Source organism: Wasmannia auropunctata, unplaced genomic scaffold, assembly GCF_000956235.1.
Source record: "Wasmannia auropunctata unplaced genomic scaffold, wasmannia.A_1.0 LD336049.1, whole genome shotgun sequence".
Lineage (NCBI taxonomy): Eukaryota > Metazoa > Arthropoda > Insecta > Hymenoptera > Formicidae > Wasmannia > Wasmannia auropunctata.
Genome location: NW_012026841.1, coordinates 942207 through 964634, shown reverse-complemented (window position 1 = coordinate 964634; position 22428 = coordinate 942207). Strand labels below are relative to the sequence as shown.

Here is a 22428-nt window from a genome sequence, read left to right as displayed (position 1 = left end):
AGTAGGAAGGAGGGGGGGGGGGCAGAAGCGGGGTACGAGCCAAAATTTCGCCACGGCTTGCTACGTTCGACTCAATTCGCGGCTCGACCGAGAGACGGCCTCTATTCTTAGTTGCGAAATTATTGCCTAAAATAACTAAAGTTACAGACAGATATTTCGACGTAAAACGCGTATTTTTGGATCATTGTAAAATAAAAAATACATATAGAATACTATTATAATAAAAATGTGTATGTATAGAATATTATTGATTGGACAGAATTATTATAATTGATTTATTCTAACGATTTTGAGCAAGACTATATACACGGAAGGAATAATTGTGCTAAAGGATCTAAAAATATAGCTAGATATAGAACTGAAAAAAATAATGTTGAACCACATTATTATATTGGACACTGAAGCTGACTGCTTTTAGAATGTCAACATTTTTGACAGCATGTTTAAGCATACTATATAATTATTTTTATGATTCAACGTAATAATTTTCTTAATTTTTACTTCAGCAAAATCGTTTTTTTTTCGCGTACAAGTATTAAGAAATTTCGACGATTTACATACAATTATGTAATACCATTATTATTCAAGATATTTTCGTTCAATTCTCTTTTTGTCTTCTCTCTTGTTGGTGGCCGATAACATAAATTATGATTTTGATAGCTGCCCTCGAAAACTCATCGTGATGTATCATATCGCGGAAAAATGAAGATGTCCCCTTTTTTTGGCACTCGTGTCAATACGCGCGATATCGGGGGCGTCAAAAAGCCTGCACGAGGAAAAGCCAGTCAGGAATGTCGAGGAGATAAGAGCGTTGAAAGAGGAAAGGCATATAGCTCGGGAGAGAATTCGAAAACGCGCGATCGGCGACACGGTCGCCCTTTTTTTCAATCTCCGTTTCCTCCCTTCCCATTTCCTGGCCATTCGCGCCAGAAATCGCACCGATTCCCGAGACCGAGCGTACGCTTGTTTTCACTAGACTTTTTTTTTTTAAATTTTGCCACCAGCTTTTTATTTTCTTTTCCGCGTCCGCCTTGTATCTCTCCCATCTTTATTACGGTTAGCTAATTTTAATTTGTTGTCATTTCTATGCACATAGATTTATAAACGCGATGGCTGGACAGAAAGGGATCTAATGGAGACTGATGGAGAGATAATGGAAATATTTCGCAAAGAGTCTTCAGATACAAGACTTGTTAAATTTGAGAAGATTACCTTTGGATGGCGGATAAGGTTATACAGTGTACAGTTGGCGCGTAATATCAATTTCTGTTTCAGTGCTCGTAAGACGCGTTCAATTCAAACGTAATCGAAGTACAGGATCTTCGTTAGCGATGAAATTAATCCCACTCTTAGCTCGCGGGCCATACGTAACGAAGCGAAAAGGGGGGAGGGGGGAGGGAGGGAAGAAAAAGGAGAAGAAAAGAAAAAAAAATGAGACTGGGGATGAAAAGGTTTTACCCTGGATTACAAATGTAATCCACGCTACTGCTGCAAGGTTTACAAATGTAATCCACGCGACTGCCGCGGGATTAACGAGAGAGCTCGCTCAAGACTTGCACACGACCCCTTCGGAGCTTATTCCTTTGCCATTGTTCTTAACGGCGACAGAAACTCGCGAAGTAAAGGACGCCGAGACGACGCTTCCCACTTGTAACACATGGTCTATTAAGACTAATAATAGTCACCCGTAAGCGCGCACGGAGCTCGTATTAGTCGCGCGCCCTCTCTCTCTCTCCGTTCCACAGTTAGCCCGCGTCTTTGCTCATCCCGATTCCATCTAAAAAAGACCACGGTGAAAAATAAGAAGCAGAAACACTGGCGCCTTTACCACCGTCGTTCTCTCTGACAAAGGAAGACGTACTGTCTAGATGAAACGTACGTTACGAAGATAAATTGAATTACATTTTATGATAAATACGTGCTACATGTCGGGAAATTACTGTTTTATGCGACATTGTTTTTGTCCTTAATTTTCGCCGTTATATACGATATAAACACGTGACGAACTTGTATACTATACGTGAAATGTGCGCAGATTCGATGAAGATGCATGGAAATTATGATACAGATATAATTCGAGTCTGCCGATCGATATGAATTTTTTTTTCAGACCGCTGTCTTTCATCACAAAAGAGATGTAGCTGTCGATTCATTGCAGCAGCGATCCGATTTTACCCCAGCACGGACAAGACCAATTAATTAGCCGACACTTCATAAATAAGGGATATTATACGCGCTCTGCGCGCACGAATGCCGATAATATGTTAATAACGTGTAACAAATAACGCCGCACGCGTGACGGCGTTCCGGCGTGCGGCGGCCGTAATTAAAAACGCGCGAATTCGGCCGAAACGCCGAGCGACCGGTCGGCCCGGTAATTAACGTGTCGCGTTTTCGAACAATGAGGAATTAAATTGTTATAAAGCGCGCGCGAGACGTGGTGACGATTGTCGTCGGACAAAAAAATAAATAAAAAGGAAGAAACCGTCGCGACCGTCACAGCCGTCGTATTTAGACACACGTAAGGGCTCGGCTAACGAGATCGCCTTAAATACGGGCTGCGGTTAGGCGCAAAAAGAAAAGCCTCTGTCACACAGAAAATCTAAAACGAGCCACCGCCGCTCGACGATGCGACGATCGTATTGTTGCTAACGGCCGAGAAATACCGGAGAATATAGCCGTCGTGAACGCGGCTCATGTTATGGCCCAGCACGTTAACGCAAATATATTACTCACATGTAAAACACAGAACAAAACTAGCGCAATTACCTGTGATATAAAAAGAAATACGTGTATATATAGATACACTTATGCTTGCAAAAAGATAGAAGGCTTACGTATAGTTTTTGAAAAAATAAATCAAAGCTTATTTCTTCTACAGATTTCTGTTTGTTCATTTGAACTCTTTTATATATTTTATTTATTTTTTAATAGACATGCCATTTGAAAAAAAAACGGCTCACATATCAACAATTTATGAAATTGAAAATTAAATATTCGCTAATTGAATGAAAAAAGTCAATATAACCCAAAGTGTATATAACATTTTAAAGGTACCCATTAGTGGCTAAGTAGATTTGCACTCGTTCACATCACATATTTCGTTTATAAAAAAAATATAGTTGTTAACAGATGTAAATAAATTTATATTTAACTTCAATGATTTATATTTTTAAACTTGCAATATACACTTGTGCGTTTACGCATTTGTATATATTCAATATCGAGATGGCAAATTACTTTATAAAATAATTTGCAAAATTCGATATTTTCCTATTTTCTCGGAAAAACTCCCCGCGTTATGTATGTGACAACGGACGGGACGGATAGATAGATAGATAGGGCGGGCTGCACTCTATTCGTCGCACGGCGCCCGTAATGTCAGGTTAATCCGAGTGCATACGCTATAACGCACGTGTTCGATAGTGAAACATCGGGCCGCGTGCTTTCGGGACGACGACGGAAACTGGAGCTGAGAGGCAGAAAAGCACGAAGAAGGGAAGGGGGAGAGATACAGAAAGAGAACGAGCGAGCGCACGTCTGAGAATCTAAAACCGGCTACGCGCGCGCGACGTCTCGTCATTGTTACTGGATGCCAAAATTACCGAGTGTCCAGGAAAACACGCGGAGACAACCGCTGAACCGGGGAGCTGAGGGACTAAAAAGAGCGGAGAACGCGACGCGCCGGCGATCCGTAAATTTAGCGCCGGCATATATAGGACGCGTATTTCGCGGCTGAGAAAACAGATCTAATCGTGAGTCCGCACGCGCGTTCGAATATCCGTGACACTATTTTTCAAAAAACAACGGTCGGAGCCAAGCAAAAAAATGCTCGACTTCTTCCGTATGTCATAGCTGTTCAGCTGTTCTAAGATATACAATTACTGTACGTAAAAATAAATTGCATTTATAAAAAAAAACTACAAATTTATGAACTTCACTAGCGAGCGATACTTGTCGAATGCTTTCAAGCGTCCGTAGAAATAATTATCTCGCTCGTCTTTTAATTTTTAAACAGGTATGATATTTATTATATAATTCAGTCTTTTTATTTAATATTTTGTTTAATGTGAGATACGTAATTTAATCGACTCACAACAAATTAACATTGTAATTTCATGTTCAATGAATACGATAAATAATAAATGGCAAGCACATTTATCAAAGAAAAATTTATAGGCATCGTTCTTTTTTAATAAAAAAAATAAGACAATGAATCATACTATTGAGAGAATTCGAGGTTCAATTTTAAATTACATAAAGTATCTCTGAGGTGTCGCGGTATGCCATTCACCTTTATGCCGTTGCATTTGTATCTTCGATCGAGTTCCCGTCTTCCCTACGGATGATGAACGACAGCCGATCTTTCGCCGGAAGAATCTTGAGGCGTGGGAGGAAGGTAGAGGTTAAAAAAAAGAGTCTTCCTTATTTCGTCGCGCTTAGTTTGCCCCTTCTTCCCCGCGCGGTTTCCCTCCCCGCGCGGTTTCCCTCCCCGCGTTGTTTTCCTCCCCTCCGCATCCCCCCCCCCCAATTGCCGTTTATTGGCCAAGAAATTACTTTCTCCCCAGCCGTTGACCTTCGTGGAAGCTACTTGCGAAAGGAAACAGCCAACTAACTAACCGCCGATCGATAGATCCAGATAATCGTTTTAATGCTTTATCCCGGCTAATAGACCGATAACGTTGTAATGGAACGATAATCGCGAAATGAAAAGGTTTGCTTTCATTATTGCGGATCCATAGACGGAAGTTTCCAATAGAGGCTATAACGTCGTTGAATACTTCTATATTGTTATATCAATAACTCGATATAAAGAGGAACTCTAATCGAACAAAGATGATTCGATTTAAAATGTAGAGCTAAAAATAAAAGTTTCAACGAAATACCTAGAAAGAATGATTTTGCTAGGTCTAAAAATTTTGCTGGATATACATCTGAAAATAAGTCTTGTTGGACCATCAAAATTTTGTTGGAAAGTCAAATTGACTGTTAGAATGTTAAAAAATTTTACAGCAATGTTTGTCATTTTTGAGTTTCCAGCAAAATTATTTTGATGATCTAACAAAATTATTTTCAGATCCACATTTTTTAACCTTCCGCAAAATCGTACTTTCCATGATAGAAGATCATGAAAGGATCTGTGCATTTCTGGAAATGCACGCGATTTTAGTAAAGTGCAAACATAACAAATAATATACACCTATAGGTAATACACACATGCACACATAATAAAATAATAAAAATAAATTATATTGATTTTACCAGCCAAAGTCAAAGTTTTCATACTTAGGATGCAGAGAGAACAGCTGAATTTAACAATCTCAGATCTAATGATTTAATAACGAAATAGTAATTAAAACTATTAAGTTTTACGATAAGATATTGCAACTTTTCTGGATAAATTGACGAGCGATAGAGCCGAGGGAGCAAATCAAATTTCTGAAGCGTTACGTTTCGGTTTGTTTTGCTAATGAAATGAGCTTTCCCCTCAATTGCCGATATTATATAACATCAGCTACGTCATCCGCGGCCCGCATTCTCCGCAATATGTCATTCGCAGGCATATTAATGAGATAGGATTTATTCAAATCCTCGTCAGAAACATAAGCCCTAATCGAATCAATGACAATCCCATTAGACGGAAAGATGACAAGCCTTATCGATAGGATTTTTACGAGATCTCGAGAGCTTAAAATTTCGCGGTGGAAAAAATATAATCGTATCATAATCTTCACTTGCAGAAAACTGCAAAAGTTAACGAGATATAAACTACGTAATTCTATCTCCATTATTTTCCAACAGACAATTGTACTTTTCCTCTTTTTATTGCCAATTAATCGTAATTCATAATTCGTAAGTTATTTTTGTCTTCTTCAAACTTCGCATCCCCGTTATTCGTAGCACGATATACATGTAAATTACGATATGCGGCGCCATTTATTCAACAGTTCCGTCGTCAATCTTGTCGGGGAAACTTGGAGTAATCTCATACAGCACGTGCAGTCACACCGAGAGAGTATTAACCCTCCCGAGTCCATATAAATCTACAGAATTATTTAACAACTTGCATCTCTGATAGAAAAATGGAGAGAGAGGGGGGGGGGAGGAGAATAATGCATTGCAGAATCAAATGCTATTATCTCCTTATCTATTATTAATACGGTTCAATCCATTTCTGATACGACCAAATAATTCATTTACTTTAATAAACATGCGGTCAAGCTTCGCCGTGATTTCTCAATATAACACGGCAAAAATATACAGAGCTTGTTGTTCTTAATAACAGTAATATAAAATACACACATTTAACAGTTAAAAATAATATAATATTAATCTATCGCATTAACCTTCTGCTAGCGCCACACTTGATCGTCGGATGATTTTATCACAAAGTGTTGATAATATAAGAGTTGGAGAGAACGGGGGATCTCGCGCGTGGTGCAGGAGGCGAGATCTTAAATACAGTTTCGCGCGTCATTTCCCGATGACGCGGCCCGGAACAATGCCGGTCAGAATTATTCGATTAAACATGGGAGGCGGGGCTAGATCGTATCGATGAACGATCGCCCGGAGTAATGCCAGCCGCTGGACACGGGGCCTCGGATCGACCTAATAAACCGGAAACCTAATGCGGTTCAACCTAATAAACCGGAATTACCGGTATTAGGTGTCGGATCGACCGGTGTATCGCGCGCCCGGCTTCTCGGCAATAATGCGAATTTGAATTGATCCGGGGCGGTGTGTTGCAGCGTAGCGTTGCCACGCCGGGCCGTGCACCCGCCCCGCGGAACTGCAGAATGCAACGCCGAGGGAAGATCGATGCGAATTCATTGCATTACGAAGCGCCACGTCGTTTCCGCCGCAGGGACTGCGCGCGAACACAGATATTACACGGCTTAAAACAATTAGCAAAGCGCTTCTCCAAACGGCAAGTATCGGGGTGTGCGTTTCGAGAGAATTTACCTCTTAGTATCCGATTATTCAGTGGATACATTTACGTAAATACGATATTTTATTCTTAATTGCCGGTATTTACAATTAGTCAGTCCCACGGAATCTCTGAGTAATCGACTAATTGACGGCCGTTCTTATAAAATTCAATACGCGTACAATTATGCGGAACGTTCGCTATTAAAACTCATATTAACAAGTTCCATTTTTGTAATGGTAATTGATCGCCCTTTAATTAATCGTTAATAATCAATTGTGCTCTCAATTGTCGCAGCGAAAAACCTCGTACTAATAATTTCTCGGCAGTCTACATTTACGGAAACAATTAATAAAATGTGATTTCCAAAGATTTTTATAATCCTGGAGAAATAAAAAATTTTCTAGTGTTAAAAATAATCCGCAAAGAGTTCTAGGATAGATTTTTGTACGTTACAAAATAATGAACTCGTTTTTCATCTTGTCAGAATTAATCGATCGAAGGAAAATTCGGATGGGGTTCGTCCTTCAATTTTCCATTGTCGACGGAAAAATATTCCAAACTTACGTTCTTGCGATTCTCGGCCGATTTTATTAGCCCGAAAGCGAAACTATTTTCGGCGAAAAAAAAACGAATCAGTGTGCGGCGGAGGACATTTCCGCGCGATCGGAGTGGCGATTTTCCTCGCGCCTCGCGCGACGGACGCAAAATACACCGAAGCGACGCGAGGTGATGCGACACGACGCGACGCGGCGCGGCGCGTGCGACCCGATGGCGAAATAATCGAGAACCGCCTGTCGCATCGCTGGACAAAAGAGATATTTCACCGTCCGACAAATTCCCTCGCTAAATGGGCGCGCGTTCAAAAAAAAAAAAAAAAAAAATAGCGGGACTGTGGTGGCGTCGGCGCGACGGCGGCGGCGGCGGCGGCGGCGCGGGGAACAAGGAGCGACGAAAATAAAAAGCAGCGGGCCGACCCGGGTGTGCGAAAGCGTGCGCGCATGGCTGGGCAAATTAAAAACTCGTCCCGGCGCGTCCGAGCCGCGCGATAAATACAATAATAATTAGCGGAGCCTGCGAGACGGGTCCGCTGCCATTAATGAAGGGTAATTATCGGGGATTTTTAAATACGAGACTGCGCCGAACCGTAACTCCTCCGCATTCGAAAGCGTCGCGCGCTGCCCCTGCACCCTCGCGCAATTAACGTGCACCCCCGTGCGTAGAACGGAACTTTACGCGCGCGATCTTTCCTTGTTTATTTATCATTTACTTATCGGGCGGAAACGCCGATACGTAGATACGGAAAATACACAGTAATTAACGTGGATGGTATATTAATCCGTGTAAAGCTTTTTAGATACATTCCTCTCTACGTGCTTTTGCTAATAAATATTATGGTAAAGTTGACCGATAAAACAGCTTGCCATTACACGTAGTATATTAGAATCTCCTGTCAGTTATAATATCGTTGAAGTAACATCGTATCGATTGACTATATTGTTGAAAAAGAATTTCACGCGGCATCCATTTGCTAAACGGCGAACGGCAAAACCCCAGCCCTTTTTTTCTCTTTCCACGGAAAGAACTCGTAAACCGGACAGATGGCCCGATTTGTCTTGTATTTTTGGGTCGAACGACCCTTCGCCGTGATATCTTTTTTTAATGGAGAGAAAAAGGGAGGAGGCAAATGATCGTTGGCACGACTCCAAAGAGAAACAAGTCGACCGAGAATTATTTCATTTAATTTTGCGCGCATTACTGATCGCAATAATTTTCCTTCCACGGAACCGTACAGAAATTGGACCCTCTACCGTGGCACTCTGTATAACTCTGCTCCTAAAGATCTCCAATTTGAAATTATCTAAATGCTAGATCTTCTCTTTGTGACACGAATTCCTTTTATTCTTATAATTTTTTTTAATCCTCGATAATTTTCCCTTTTATACATAGAGCTTTTTCATATAGGATTTTTTAATTCCCAATCTCATTAATTTTGAAATTTTTATTTAACAATAAGAACATTCATTGCGTGTGTTTAATGTGCATTTTATTCGACAATTTCACAACTTCACGTCCCTAAAATGAATTTTTAATATATTTCGAGCATAATATACCAGAATTTTAGGATCGGCGAGTCGATCGATCAACCATTTCAGAAAGGAATTTTATTCTAAAACTTGTATTTTCCATCAATCATCCCTGCGTTTTGTTCCCTCGGACAGCAAAAACATTGTGCCACTGTTTAAAATCGTCGTTGTTTGTTCCTCGGAAATTTCGGAAGCGCGCCGGACAAAGCTCGCGAGTTCACGATTTCCCGAAACAAAACGTGTGCACGTGGGAGGCCGAGAGCAAAGGGAAGAATTATTAGCGCCGGCGCATGCACGGCGAGCGAAAAAGGAATAAACACGTGCAATAAAGGCGGCCGAGTCGCGTAATACGAAGCAATAATCTACGAATTTTGTATTGCACGGCGTAAAACAAGTGGGACGGTATTTATCGCGATACGTAATCTCGTCGAAGCCGGTATATAACTGGTCCTTTTATTGCCGTATGAAAAAAAAACAAGAATAATAATTCCCCACGTCTCACCGAATGGCACAATAACGCGCTTTTTACGGCTGTTCGTTTCGAGCCGGTGTAGCGCACGTAATAATCGGATGTAATAATGTTTTGAGTTTCCCGATGCATTATACACATCTCTTTCCGAATGTTATCGTCTCGAACATAAATCACACGAGGTATTTAATCGCCGTGCAATACTTTAACTCGGCATTATGCAGCATCCATAATTAGAGACTTAAGATTTAAGAAAATTGACCAACCATCGTTGATTATCCATCTTACATGAAAAGAATATCTAATCAATTGTGATTGATTTTCTTAAATCTTAAATCTTAAGTCTTATTGTAGACGCCGCTTTATATTTATATAATATTCTAAAAATTTTATATTATTCCGACTTAAGCTCTTATTGTTAGATTAGACGGGCTTTAATAAACTCCACCTCAATATAACATGTGCTACATATTTTCATTTTAATAATATCTTTTAATAATAACGTCTTCCTTTATATCACGCAAAAAAAAAATGTACGATAATACATCCAATGGCAAAATTCTCGACATTTGTTATTCAACTTAGAAGCTCTCAAGACAGCTCGCTGTTAGCGTATATTCGCATAGTTCTCGGCAAGTACGGTTTCGAGAGAGAAAAGAGAGAGAGAGAGAGAGAGAGAGAGAGAGAGAGAGAGAACGGAACGCGCTCCGGAAGTAAAAAAGTTTTCAACGGGCAAGTACGGTGAGTAGATCGTATATACGCCTGGCGAGGAAACCGCGCTCTTCGAGAGACGAGGAGAGGAAGGGAAGGGATCACCGGGCGGCACCACCGATTCTCGGATTCCAGCGCGAATGCGAACGCCCGCCGGAAAGTAAGCTAACCATCATCTCGGCGGGATGGTTTCGCGCGATTGCGTGGTTACGCGCGTTCGTATAATACACGCGCGCGCGCGACCACCAAGCGCGACGTGCTCGCGTGTATGTATGTACACGCGATAGTTTGTCACAGTCGAGCGCTCGCTAAGTATGCGAGACCATTTGTCACCGATCTTCTATTCTGGCACCAGGCGTCATTCTACCGCTCTCAACCGTTCTACCGCCGCAAACAGAATTAAATGTTTCTCGTGCGCGCATCCCCGCCCCCGCCCCCTCCTCCTCCTCCTATCTGTCCCCATTCTTTATCTTACACGCCCGTCGGTTTCCTCGACTGAACTGGGGGAAAACACGAAAATTTTGGTACCCCGGGATCAAGGCAGCTGTTACAAGCAGCGACACGGCGGATGTAAGTGAATGATGACGGGTCCGCGCCCACGTTAAATTTTACCTGAAATATGTATGTTGTAAGCCCCTTGACTTGTCACTTTTATTAGTTTTATTATATCCCGTCTTTCTCTGCGAATATCCGTAATTCTCGTGTAACATGCCCATCTCCAGTGTAGCTTAATACGTTAAGCTGTACTAATTGAAATAGGACAGGTTTTGAAAATTTGAATTATCGTGAAATTAAGCTATGTCAATTATCTGAAACAAAATTGTTTTCCAAGATATTTTATAAATTATATAGAAATTTAAAATATATAATTCAACACTGTAGTGCGAGTCGAGATTGTTTTCAGTAGAAAAATTATTTCAGCTTCTACTAAAAAATTTGCAAATTTGATAGATTTTTGTTACAATCTGCAATTTGTAATTATAAATTTACATAGTAATAATCTGTAACTTGTAATTACATGTCTAAATATCAATAATGCGTGATTTCTAATTAACGATTGGTATATTAATAATTTGTAATTATTCAGTGATTAATATTACGTTTCTATTAGAAGCGCGTAATGCAACTATCATTTTAACATGAGTAGCGCAAACTATATTGACGCAAAGCATAATGCGAACATTAACTTAATTAGATTTGTTATCATTATATCATGTGTATTTCCCTAATATATGGTAATATTTAATTATCATTTCTTATTATTATACTTACAATGAGTTACAATTTTTTATTATTACATGTTATTACGAGTATTATATTTTCCTAATTTTACTATATAATTATAATAAATCTCAATGTAAATAAATTGTTGATAAATTTGTACTTGTACTTATCATAAATATATTATATTTAACAAGAAATTGCATATCCTTCATTCGATAGTGAACCTGGGATGAGACTCTATCCTAGAATAATAGTACTTTTTAACTTGGACAGTTGGCGTCGGTGATCGGAAAATGCGGTATCGTATCCCTCCGCAATTTTTGATGGGGTAAGTTTCTATCGAGGATAAATAAAGAAGCGCTTGTCAAGAAGACAGGCGTTTATCTTTCAGGAAGATCGGAGAAAATCGCATGTATAGGCGAAGCAAACAGCGTCCGCGAGAATAAAAAATGTATCAGCTGAGAGGAACGAGAAGAGTAAGCGAGTAGCAGCAGGGGAAGGGGGAGGATACGTATACGGGAGAAAGAGATATATCTCTCTTGTCTTTCCTATTCTGAAATTTCGCAACATCCATCGTCTTATCGTCTCCGCGGTTACGTGAACTCCTCGCGTTCTGGGACTTCGCTTCGCCGAGGAATTTTATCTGACAACTACTTTGGCGAATGGCAAAAGAGAGGGAAAGTCGGGTGCGCGGAAAACTGGCAGATAGGGAAAGAAATAGTTGCAAAGAGAGGAGAAGAGGTGGAGCAGAAGCGGGAGGTGGAGGAGGAGGAGGAAGTGGTGGAAAAGGAGAAGCGAAAGAAGTAGTCAGGAAAAAGAAAGGCGGACGGTGAAGTTCGAAATGTGACGCGGAACGTGCGACAAGCCCGCGTTCAGTCGTATACTCGGGTGTACGACGGCCCTCAACCCTCTCCACTCTCTCCGCCCGCGTTTCTCCCCTCTTCCTCACTCCTTTCTCCCTTCGCCCTTTGTTGCGCTCGAGATGCAAGAGCCGCCCTAGCGAGCGCGATCTCGTTAACGGGATATGCGCCGTGCGCGCCGTTCGTCGCGTCGTGCAACGTCCCGCCTTCTGGTTCCCAGCACCGAGATCAAAGCGAGTCGCGGGCCTGTCGCGACGAACAAACGGAGCTTTTCGAGGATGCCGGCCGTGGTATTCGCTTAATTGTATACTTGTACTTCTCTCTCTCTCTCTCTCTCTTCGTATGAGGGGGCCCGCGCGCTCACTCGCGTCGCCCGCGGCGCAAACCGCTTTATCGTCGTAGACTGTATTCGTCGCCGCGACCAAAATTATCATATCGTCGCCGACGGTAATTCGCGAGCGATTCGCGCACGCGACGATTATCAACCACCTCTCGTCGCGCGATTACAAATCGTTTCGCTTTCCATCCTTAAATCTGAAGCCAACACGCTTCCTGTTACTTAGAAGGAACTTCTTCATCTTCTGACGTTAGAAAGTATAGATGTACGAACGAGAATTCTCTTTCCCGTTTTCTTGAGAAACGTTAGGTATAACGCTCATGAAAAGATTTACAAAATCATATGTAGTCGCCAAGATAAAACGCGTAAAAATATTTGCATTTCGACTGAACGAGGTATAAAAAAAAAAATCTGTCCCTGTACAGGTTGCATACGTTTAACGCTAAACGTAAAACCAAGAGCGTAAATCTTTCAGGAGACAGACAGACATTTATAAATATTGTATGAAAGCATGAAAATAGAAAAAATGGAAATCCTAAAGTTTTGTGGTGACGCTTGAAATCGCGAACTCTTGTCCCGAGAATATACCCACTTTGTAATAGAGAACTGAAGCAAAATTGAGAAAAATAAATTTAAAGACTCCAAATATAAATATATAAATTCGTTCCCAAGTATAATACCAATTATAAGGTGTTTAAAAATAAACATTATAACTTCCTACCTTTACATTTTTACGGAAAAAACGCTCGGAATTTACGTGACTTTCATACACCCAACGACGTCGAGTATCCATTTCATCGATAGTTATATGTACGTTGTAAAATCTTCCGGCAAACGGCCTTTACGATACTCGAAAGTAATCACGGCGGAACGAGCGGCGTGTTTCGCTTAAATTTGCTAATATTAAGATAAGGCAGCGGCGTCAGACGACGCGGGGGAAAAAAGGGGCAGGCGACAAATAGCGAGAGGGGAAACGTATATAAAAAGATAGGAGGCGCCGCGCGCGAAAGCACGAGCGAGATAACTAGGACAATGTGTTTATACGCTGTAAATTCGTCACTCGAGATCGTCTACGTCGCCGTCGTCGCCGTCGCCGTCGCCGTCGCTGTCGTCGTCGTCGTCGTTGTCGTCGTCACCCTCGCTAAGCTAAACGGAAACACGCTCCAACGTACGCGCCGTACGAGTATCTACGAGCGTTTCGTCGAGCGTTTCGGCTCGTTGCGTCGTCGGTCATGGGATCACGCGAGGCCCCCGTTAAAATTCGATCAGATAGTCTTGTTTGCGTCACGATTAGGCCGACCAAATTCCATCTTCGACCGCGGCGTTTTCTCTCCCCCTATAGCGCGACAATCACGAATTTACCGCCAGATGTCAACGTCGATGCGAGGGCGCATAAATTTCCAGTTAATCAACATCGTTCGACAAGAGCGAGCAAGAGCGAGCCCTCTGGCTCTTGCGAGAATGACCGCGTTAGGATTCTAAACCCGAATACGAAACCGGATCACATGTAAATCGGATAACTTTACTTGGAAATGACGCGTTTGTATTCGTGAATGTGAGAACAAAAACATGTGCGTATCCCCGGTTTATTCATCACCTCCGCGAGACGTGTCAACGACCGAAACGATGATGACCGACGAGGCTAACGATGAAATTTCGAAGACTCCAAAATCTGTTTGTCCGTCCACCGATTTATCCGCGCGATCAACATTTCGTTCTATTTCTTCAATATTGAGATGAATTGAATCTCGAGAGCGAAGTCAATCTCGAGAAGTGCATGACCCATGGTTTTATTTTTTTTCTTTCTTGAGATTCAATATTTCTTTTAACGCAATCGAAAAGAGTGACTTCTACACTTAACATCGCAAAAATTATTAACAGACAAATATTTTCGGAGCTATTTGAGATGTCAAACAGCGATTGCAGATATACATTTCCATGTTTTCATACAACAATCTAAAAGCAAACACTGGAGGCGAAGTTTACTTAAATTTATAGTCAAGCAAATATGAAAAAAATAAACATATGCGAGTTGCGTTTACGATTTAAAGTTGGCAGTCGGAGATTCGTAAAATTTCCTCGGGCGATCGTGCCGACAATGCGAATAATTTTCCAACGTCCACCTGACAATGATTTTAATACGACGGCATAATAATCTTTGTTAAAATTTACAAAATCTGTGACGCAATTTTCGAGAGATGCACGTAATAATTCAGAATTTTCTGTGCACTTCAGGTACTAATTCCACTGATATATATTTCGAACGCAAATTCTCAATATAGTTCTGCGCGTTACAATTTTTTTTTCTGTTTTAATATTGCAACGCGTAATACATTATTTCCCTTTAAACGATTACTTATGAATAAAAGCTGCGATTAAAGGAACGCGAGGAATTTTAGTACTGCGGAATACTATGAGTGGCGGAACGTTCGAATTAACGATAAGTAATGAGCGACTACGCCTCGAGAGAGTATTTATCACCCGGGGGAGCGCGTGCGTCTCTTGAAACAAAAAAAAGGTTGAGAGACCACTGATCCGGCGTCGCATCGATCGAACGCATTCTCCGGAGTGCGACGAAGGATTTACCGTCATTGGCGAGTCGCGGGGATCGTAGGACAATTTGTCCAGCGCTCGCTCGTACATTCTAGCGCGCCGAGTTTCTCTCCGGACGCAGCGGACCTTCGCGCGCATAATAGTTTTCCAGGAACGTATACACCGGAAGTTCGTCGTCCGTGAGAGACTCTACTTCAAGTTTCTCTCCTCTTCTCTCTCTCTCTCTCTCTCTTTCTCTTTCTCTCTGTTTCTACGTTCCCCTAACAACTATTTGCTTTCCAGGTGACCTTAATCTAGGAAATGGTCACTAAGAGGCATTCTCTCTACAAATGCAGCCAGAGAAGAGACATGGTTGAAACGAAGGCGAGAAACACACAGAGAAAGAGAGAAAGAGAGAGAGAGAGAGAGAGAGAGAGAAAGAGAGAGAGAGAGAAAGAGAGAGGAAGGGAAGATGAGAGAAATGGATGATACCAGCTGGGGATGAAAGGTGTGGAAATATTTTGCTTATATCGTTGTCCCGAGTGGTGCTGCACATATACGCGTGCATATCCTTTTGTCAACATACGCCGAGGCTGAGTAACCGCGATTCTCGAAATAAGTCCACGTACGCGGCAAAGTTACAAGTGGCTAAAAGATCGGAAATGCAATATGCTCCCTCTCTCTGCTGTAAAACGTACGCCGCGCCAAAATATTCGCTGCAGGTGGTTTACCTTACGTCGCGCACTGTGATTTCATCGGGGTGCTCGCATGTTTTCGAAGAAGAAAAAAATATAAAAAACCGATCCGCATGTAGATAACGCGCATACAATACTCTGAAATCTGAATTTATTATAGAAAAAGAGATACCTTTCCTCTAAATAGATAACCTCATTTAATACATATAACTTGCATCTATTCTGAATATTTCAGTTGAAAAACCGAAATCTGTGATATCGAAATCGCGTTAAATTCGTATCCGTCATTAAAATATTTATTTCTGCACCAAAGACGCGTCTCGCCCGCTTTCTCCGATTGAAGAAGAGATAAAAGAGGGAGATGCGTGAAATAAACGAAGGAATAACGCGCGATAACGTATTTTCACGCTTGTCGGCAAATGTGCAAATAGCGTGAAATTGACAGTCGGATGCTCCGCGGGGACGGAAATATGCGCTATCTCAAAACTCGAGGATACAACGGTGCACGTCTAGCGACGAGTTTCACAGAAGGGGGGAGGGGGAGGAGGAGAAGGGAGGGAGAGAGAGAGAGAGAGAGAAAGAGTAAAACCGCGCGACTATTCTCGTGGAAATTCGTTGTGGCCGCGAAAAGGCGGAATTCGTAACGACCATCGTCGCCGTCGCTGTCGCCGCCGCCAGCCACCGTCGCCGTCGTCGTCGTCGTCGTCGTCGTCGTTTCGTCGTCTTCGTCGGTATCATCGTCATTGTCTTCCCCGCCGGCACAAAACGTCGTTCAAGACCGAAGGTTTCTTACCTCCTTGCCGGGAGCTGAAGGCGCCGGTGCTTCCTGCGATGATTAGAAGCAGCAGCGGGCTTAATAAGACTCTCGAGGAAAGCGGCATCTTTCCTATGCTCCTCTACCGGCGCTTGCGCGACACGGGCTCCCCTTAGCCGACTTCCCTCATCACAGCCTCCCTGTAAGAATAAAAGATAAGGAGTGAGAAGACGGGCGGTTTCGTCAACGACGGAATGAGTCTCGCGAAGGGCGCGCCGCGCGTCCCCGTCAGACAGAATGACGGGCGGGGGAGGCCATCGAGCCGCGCGCGCGGCAGACGCGCATTTACCCGGGGTGATTTCGAGGACATTTCTGACACTCGTTATACGTCGTGATAAATATATCTCGGAACTGAAACGACCGGTGTCATTAGCGTGGTATATAGCTTAAAGTGGTAAAAAAGGTGTTCCCCTATATATAAACCGAATGCGCGCGTGCAGCAGGCCTTTTTAGTCGCGCGCGGCGTGATAATGGTTAATCGATAAAACATCTGAGATATCAGACGCGCGGACGGATCCGCCGCCAACCCACTTTTTTCCCCGGCGAACGTCTCTGCATGTGCGAAGTCACATTTCTGAATAGACATCACAGCTGTATAGAGAATTCTTGCGTTCAGCCGCGAAGCGGAACGAATTCGCCTCTCCCGCGCTCTCGCGCGGAAATGGCCAGCGGCCCGTGTTTGGCGTTGAATGGTGTACGAGAACACCGGGGTTATCTTTCGCCGCCGTGTTTCCCTCGGTTTACTTATTTTTCGCCCATTCTTACGTGCGGCCGCAAACAGCGGGAGAGAATACGAGAACGGAATAGACTTGGGGAACAACGGGACGAGAGAGAGAGAAAGAGAGAGAAAGAGAGAGACGTCGGGGGACCAGGGGACGCGGACGGCCCCCGGGGCGCGTTGGGTTTCCATTATGCTAAACCGCAAATGGAGTCCTGCGATCGAGTGTCTCTCTCTCCGCGGCCGCCGCCCCCGGAGGCGCACAATGGCGCACTGGTATAAGGCTCCTAAGGTGTAATGTTACGTAGAAATTAAATTCGCCCGCGTATTCTCCCGTGGTGCACGCGCTGCCCTATTCCGCCGCCGCCGCCGCCGCCGCCGCCAGCCGCAGCCGCCACCGCTCTACGCCGCCGTATCTCTTCTCTCCGCCCGCTCTGACACGCTGGTATCCCCGTCACCGCGAATTCGTCACCGTCGTCTCGCGCAGCGCGTCGCGACGCGAAAGTACCAGCCAGCGCGACACTCGAGCTTTTTACGTGGCGACGCATTTGCGGCAATGACTTTTGCGGTTCTCCGCGAAAAACAGCTATCATCTCGCATACGGCACGACACGGTGGAATCGCCGGGGGATATTAATGGATATGGTGTGCTCGATTTATGCAAAAGTTGGGACATTTTCGGCGTGTACCTTTATACGTATACGTGAATTTTTGAATTTTTCGACAAATTTCTTATTGATTTTATTGTTGAAAATTTAAGTACAGCCTGCATTTAACATCAAAGATTAGAATTTAGCGTAATATCGAAAAATTTAATTAAAAATTAATATTAAATGGAGATTTAATCTTAATTAAGCTTGATACGTATATAATATCGTATGTAATATTTTTCTGTATATATACCTTTCTGGAGATTTTCTACGTAGGCAGTTTTGTAAGGGGAAACGCGACGTATGCACAACCGACGAATATTGGCGTTCGAGGTTTTCCACGACGCAGCTTTTCCTCTCAAGGACTCGATTACAGGCGAACAATTTTATTTGGGTACCACGAGCGCTTTTTCATATCAAGGTTTCCGGTTTTTTTTTTGTCATGGCTACCCGACGGTTACTGCAACTTGTTATATCGCGCGGCGCTTTCACGACGTCGGTCGCTTTCACCGCGGAATTTAAAGATCTTTTTAGTTCTCCTCGCGCAACTTATAAGCGTTTGATCGATTCCGAGTAGACGTTAGATTTGCAGCTTTGATGCAGGACGATATCAAAATATATACGCTCCGTATTTTGCCTCGCTTTGAGATATCGCATAGGCGGGTAAATATCCAATACCGGGAAACGTCAAAAGCGTGAGTAATCTTCCGGCAATTAAAGCAAATATTATATATAGACTGATTGCCGATTGCGTGGGCAAAAAAAAATGGAAAGGAGTGATATTTATCTCATGTCGTATCGTCTTTGTCGTGTATAAAAAGAACGGAGTACATCGTTGAACTTATAACCAGAGGAGGAGGGCGCGAAAGAGAGAGTAGTCTCTGAATAATATCCGAAGTCAGACAGGGATCGTTTTCCGAGTAACTAATTCTGACATCCGAAGCGCGACATAAATTATTTTCTTACTAACTAATGCAGCGAATAATTAAGACGATAATAAAGTTCAATTAAAATTTGAGATAACATCTGCCAGAGCCTCTTCCCCCTCTACAAGCTATGGGAACTGAAGGCAGAACTTGGAAATGGAAAGCTAATTTCATTTCAGAGAGCTGATCTCGCTGTCGTAATATTTGCGCGGGGAAGAAAAAAAAAGATTTTTACGACTCTCGAAGCACAAAACGAGTTTAAACCGCAACTCGTGACAAGTCATTACCATTGCATTTTCTGCTTCCCCCCCCCCCCACTTCCCCCGGCATTATGCATCATAAATGAACATGAAAATTAAGACGTGTCTTTCATCGTCGTATACAACAAGCAAGACGGCATAACCAAGAATTAGAGACATCTCGTACTGCCTTGTGCGGAATTCATGCTACATTTGATGAAAGTGAAAAGAGGAGCAAAAAACAACATAACGCAGCATAATCCAATATAAATAGAAATGTCGTATATCGCTTATTTATTACAACGACTGCACAACTCAAAAAACGAAGTTTTCCAGAAAATAAATTTGAATATTTTGAATCATTAAAATTTTCTGCGTAATAATAATTTTGTACGTAATATTGCGTTTGTAATGTTAATAAAATTGTAATATTAATTTTGAAATGCAATTTTCATGTAATAACTGATTATAAAAGGAATAAAATTATGTACTTTTAAAGTTTTTTTTTTCTTTATGTTCTCGTATTTATTTACGTAAAAAATTCTTGTGTGCTGCAATTGCATACATCAAATAACAATTTCAAATTCGCTAATATAATCTATCCCTAAATTAAATATTTTATTTCCCCCTTAAACGTTAGATAATGTCAATTAAAAACCATCTGACTTTATCCTCGTATAAGTACTTATGGTTAATTCATCCATCTCGTGGAAAGATGGATGGAGAGGAGATGTTAAAAAAGTGCTATGTAAAATATTTGAATCTATCGAATACCTGATAAAAGAGCGCGCATCAGAAAATCGCTGGAGAGCTTCATCTATTTCACCAGATATTCTAGGAGTTCCCGATACACCCCGACATTTTAAACGCTCAACATCTTTTTCCTCTCGTTTTACGTGACAATACAGGTGGATTCTAGGATCTAGTCGGCTTCCAAACAACACCGGAGATTTACAATGTTGGTTCAACGTTTACCTGCAGCGTCGTATGTTTAGAAGACAAAGAATAACAGGTAGGAAGATAACAGAAGGAAGAAAAGGGAGGCGAGAAAGACGGAAAGCGGGAGATAAGACCATCCAACAACATTGTTTCTTCCCATGGAACATCCTTGTCGTTTTAAAGCCAGCTTCGCCCGGCGCGCAGGGGAGGGGGGAGAAAGCTTCCGCTTTGACGGTTTCCTTATTGATCGCACAAATTGTATTCCACCGAACCTAAGGGATTGCAATATTGGCGCGACGCGATTGCCGATGATATTGTCGAGGACGACGCGAGAAATTGGAAGCGGAGAACCGGCGCGGAATTCGCGAGGGCGAAGAGAGAGCGTCTAAATAAACTCCCTCTCGTTGCAACGCGTCTTCTTCGCCGAATAATGAAATAACACTTCGCCGTGTGTTACTTTTTTCTCTCTTGAGTCAACCCTTTCTTAAGCGGGATAAATCGAAATACATATGTTGCCCGAAATATATCTTTTATGTATATTGTGCCATGTAACACGCGGACGACGTGTAGAATAAAGATGTACTACGTTATCTGTTCCGAAGTCGTGAGATTTACCGTTTTTCTTTAAAAAAAAACCTCGGAATCTCTTCTCTCGAAAAAGCTGCCTAATATGACACTGGGGGGTATTATTCGCTCAAGAAGAGTCTCAATTTGCCCAGCGCGAACCCTCCGTAAGAGAGGTCGCGGTATGAAATAGCTGCACGCGCCGCGGCGTCTTAAAAATCGAGGAAAATACTTCACGCGCAATCGATACGCTGCCACGCTCAGCGGCTTGCAAGATGCAAATGGACCACTTTCACGTGTCATCGCTTATAAATCTCTCCCTTCTCCGCGCGCAGATTCTTCGCCGGAAACGCGGAGCGGAGGGTAGTAAACGATGGATACGACGTCGAACGCAGTCGGAGGCGAACGGGGGAACGGCGCAGTGCGCCAAAAAAGAGACAAATAAAGAAAAAAAAAACAACGCACGGGGGAAACGCCATGCGGACAAACAATGTGGTCTTATCCAGCGGAAAATTTCCGCGGCTCACAGCTGTACGAGCATATATGGGAAGGACCTCTTCTTATACGTCTCGTCTGGCAAAGGTATACCGGCGCGCGCGCGCCTCGGGATCGGCCATTTGCCAGACGAGATTGAAGATTTGCGCCGTTGGTCCGCCGGTTATTATCGCCGAAGCGTATATATACAGATGAAGGGAAAAAAGGATCGGGATGTGAGGGGAGGGATAAAAACGGGCGGAGAAGTTGAGGTAAGACAAAAAAGAAAAAGGTAGTTTGACGAAGATGGAGAGGTGAGGAAGCAAGGAGGGAAGAACGAGAGAATCGCACTGGTTTACCGTAGTGGATCCCGGATGATTCTCTCCCTCGCCTGGAAAAGGAAGAATCGAAAGAGAGAGAGAGAGAGAGAGAGAGAGAGAGAGAGAGAAGGAGCGAAATGGAGGGAAAGGACGACAATATTGTGACGCGGGACGCAAACTTGGTCGGAACTTTGATGGACGATCCGACGGCGATGAAGCTGGACCGCCGTACTTCCATGAACTGTGGAAGAAGATACGATCGCGAAGCTTCGCGCGAAGTCCTTTCGAACTGAGTGAGTTGTGTGAACTTATATTTGGAGTGGTATGCTCAAGCAGGCGACCCTGCTTAGCTTCCGCTCGGTCCGATGATATTTTCCATCTCCATAAAAATAGTGTCTTGCGGGGGATGAGCCGCGAGAGAGATCGAAAATCGAAATAAAACGATTTATGTTGTAAACAATTTTAGTAAGTATAAAACAATATATCTATAAAAATAGGAACAACTGATACAATTGGTGATAACTGCCTAATTTCGATTTAAGACTTGTGTTTATAAATCATGTCAATTCGCGTAGAGAAAAGTCGCGTTATACCGCACGAAGTTACAATGGCGGACGGCCGTGTGATGTGTACTTCGAAAGATTAAAGGGAGGCGGTGTTTCGTGACGCAAATTCTCGCGAGATCGTGACGATTTAAAAACTGTCGCGAGTCGCAATCGTCACGATCGTGATTTCTCGCCTTCCAATCGTTAACACGCGCGCATTCTCGTGTCAATTTCTCCCCTCCCCTAATCCCCCGTAATTATCCCTCCCGTCGTCTCCTCGCATGTATCCACCCGCCTGCCTGAATGCCGCGCGAATGAACGTACAATTTACCGCACGCGCTTCCGCGATCCCCTTTTACCTTTAATGTCGTTTTGTTACCGCAAGCAATTGCTGGCG

The 22428-nt window shown here is 42.8% G+C and overlaps 1 protein-coding gene across 1 annotated transcript in view; it reads right to left on the bottom strand.

Annotated features, from left to right (window-relative positions):
• The window catches only part of LOC105451628, a gene marked incomplete at its 3' end in the record, with an annotated part of 81597 nt that extends 64810 nt beyond the window's left edge, over positions 1 to 16787 (bottom strand). The window contains exon 1 of the mRNA XM_011692199.1: positions 16637 to 16787. Within this exon, the coding sequence (XP_011690501.1) occupies positions 16637 to 16724 (88 nt within the window). The remainder of the gene's footprint in view (positions 1 to 16636) is intronic.
• Between the last annotated feature and the right edge of the window lie 5641 nt (positions 16788 to 22428).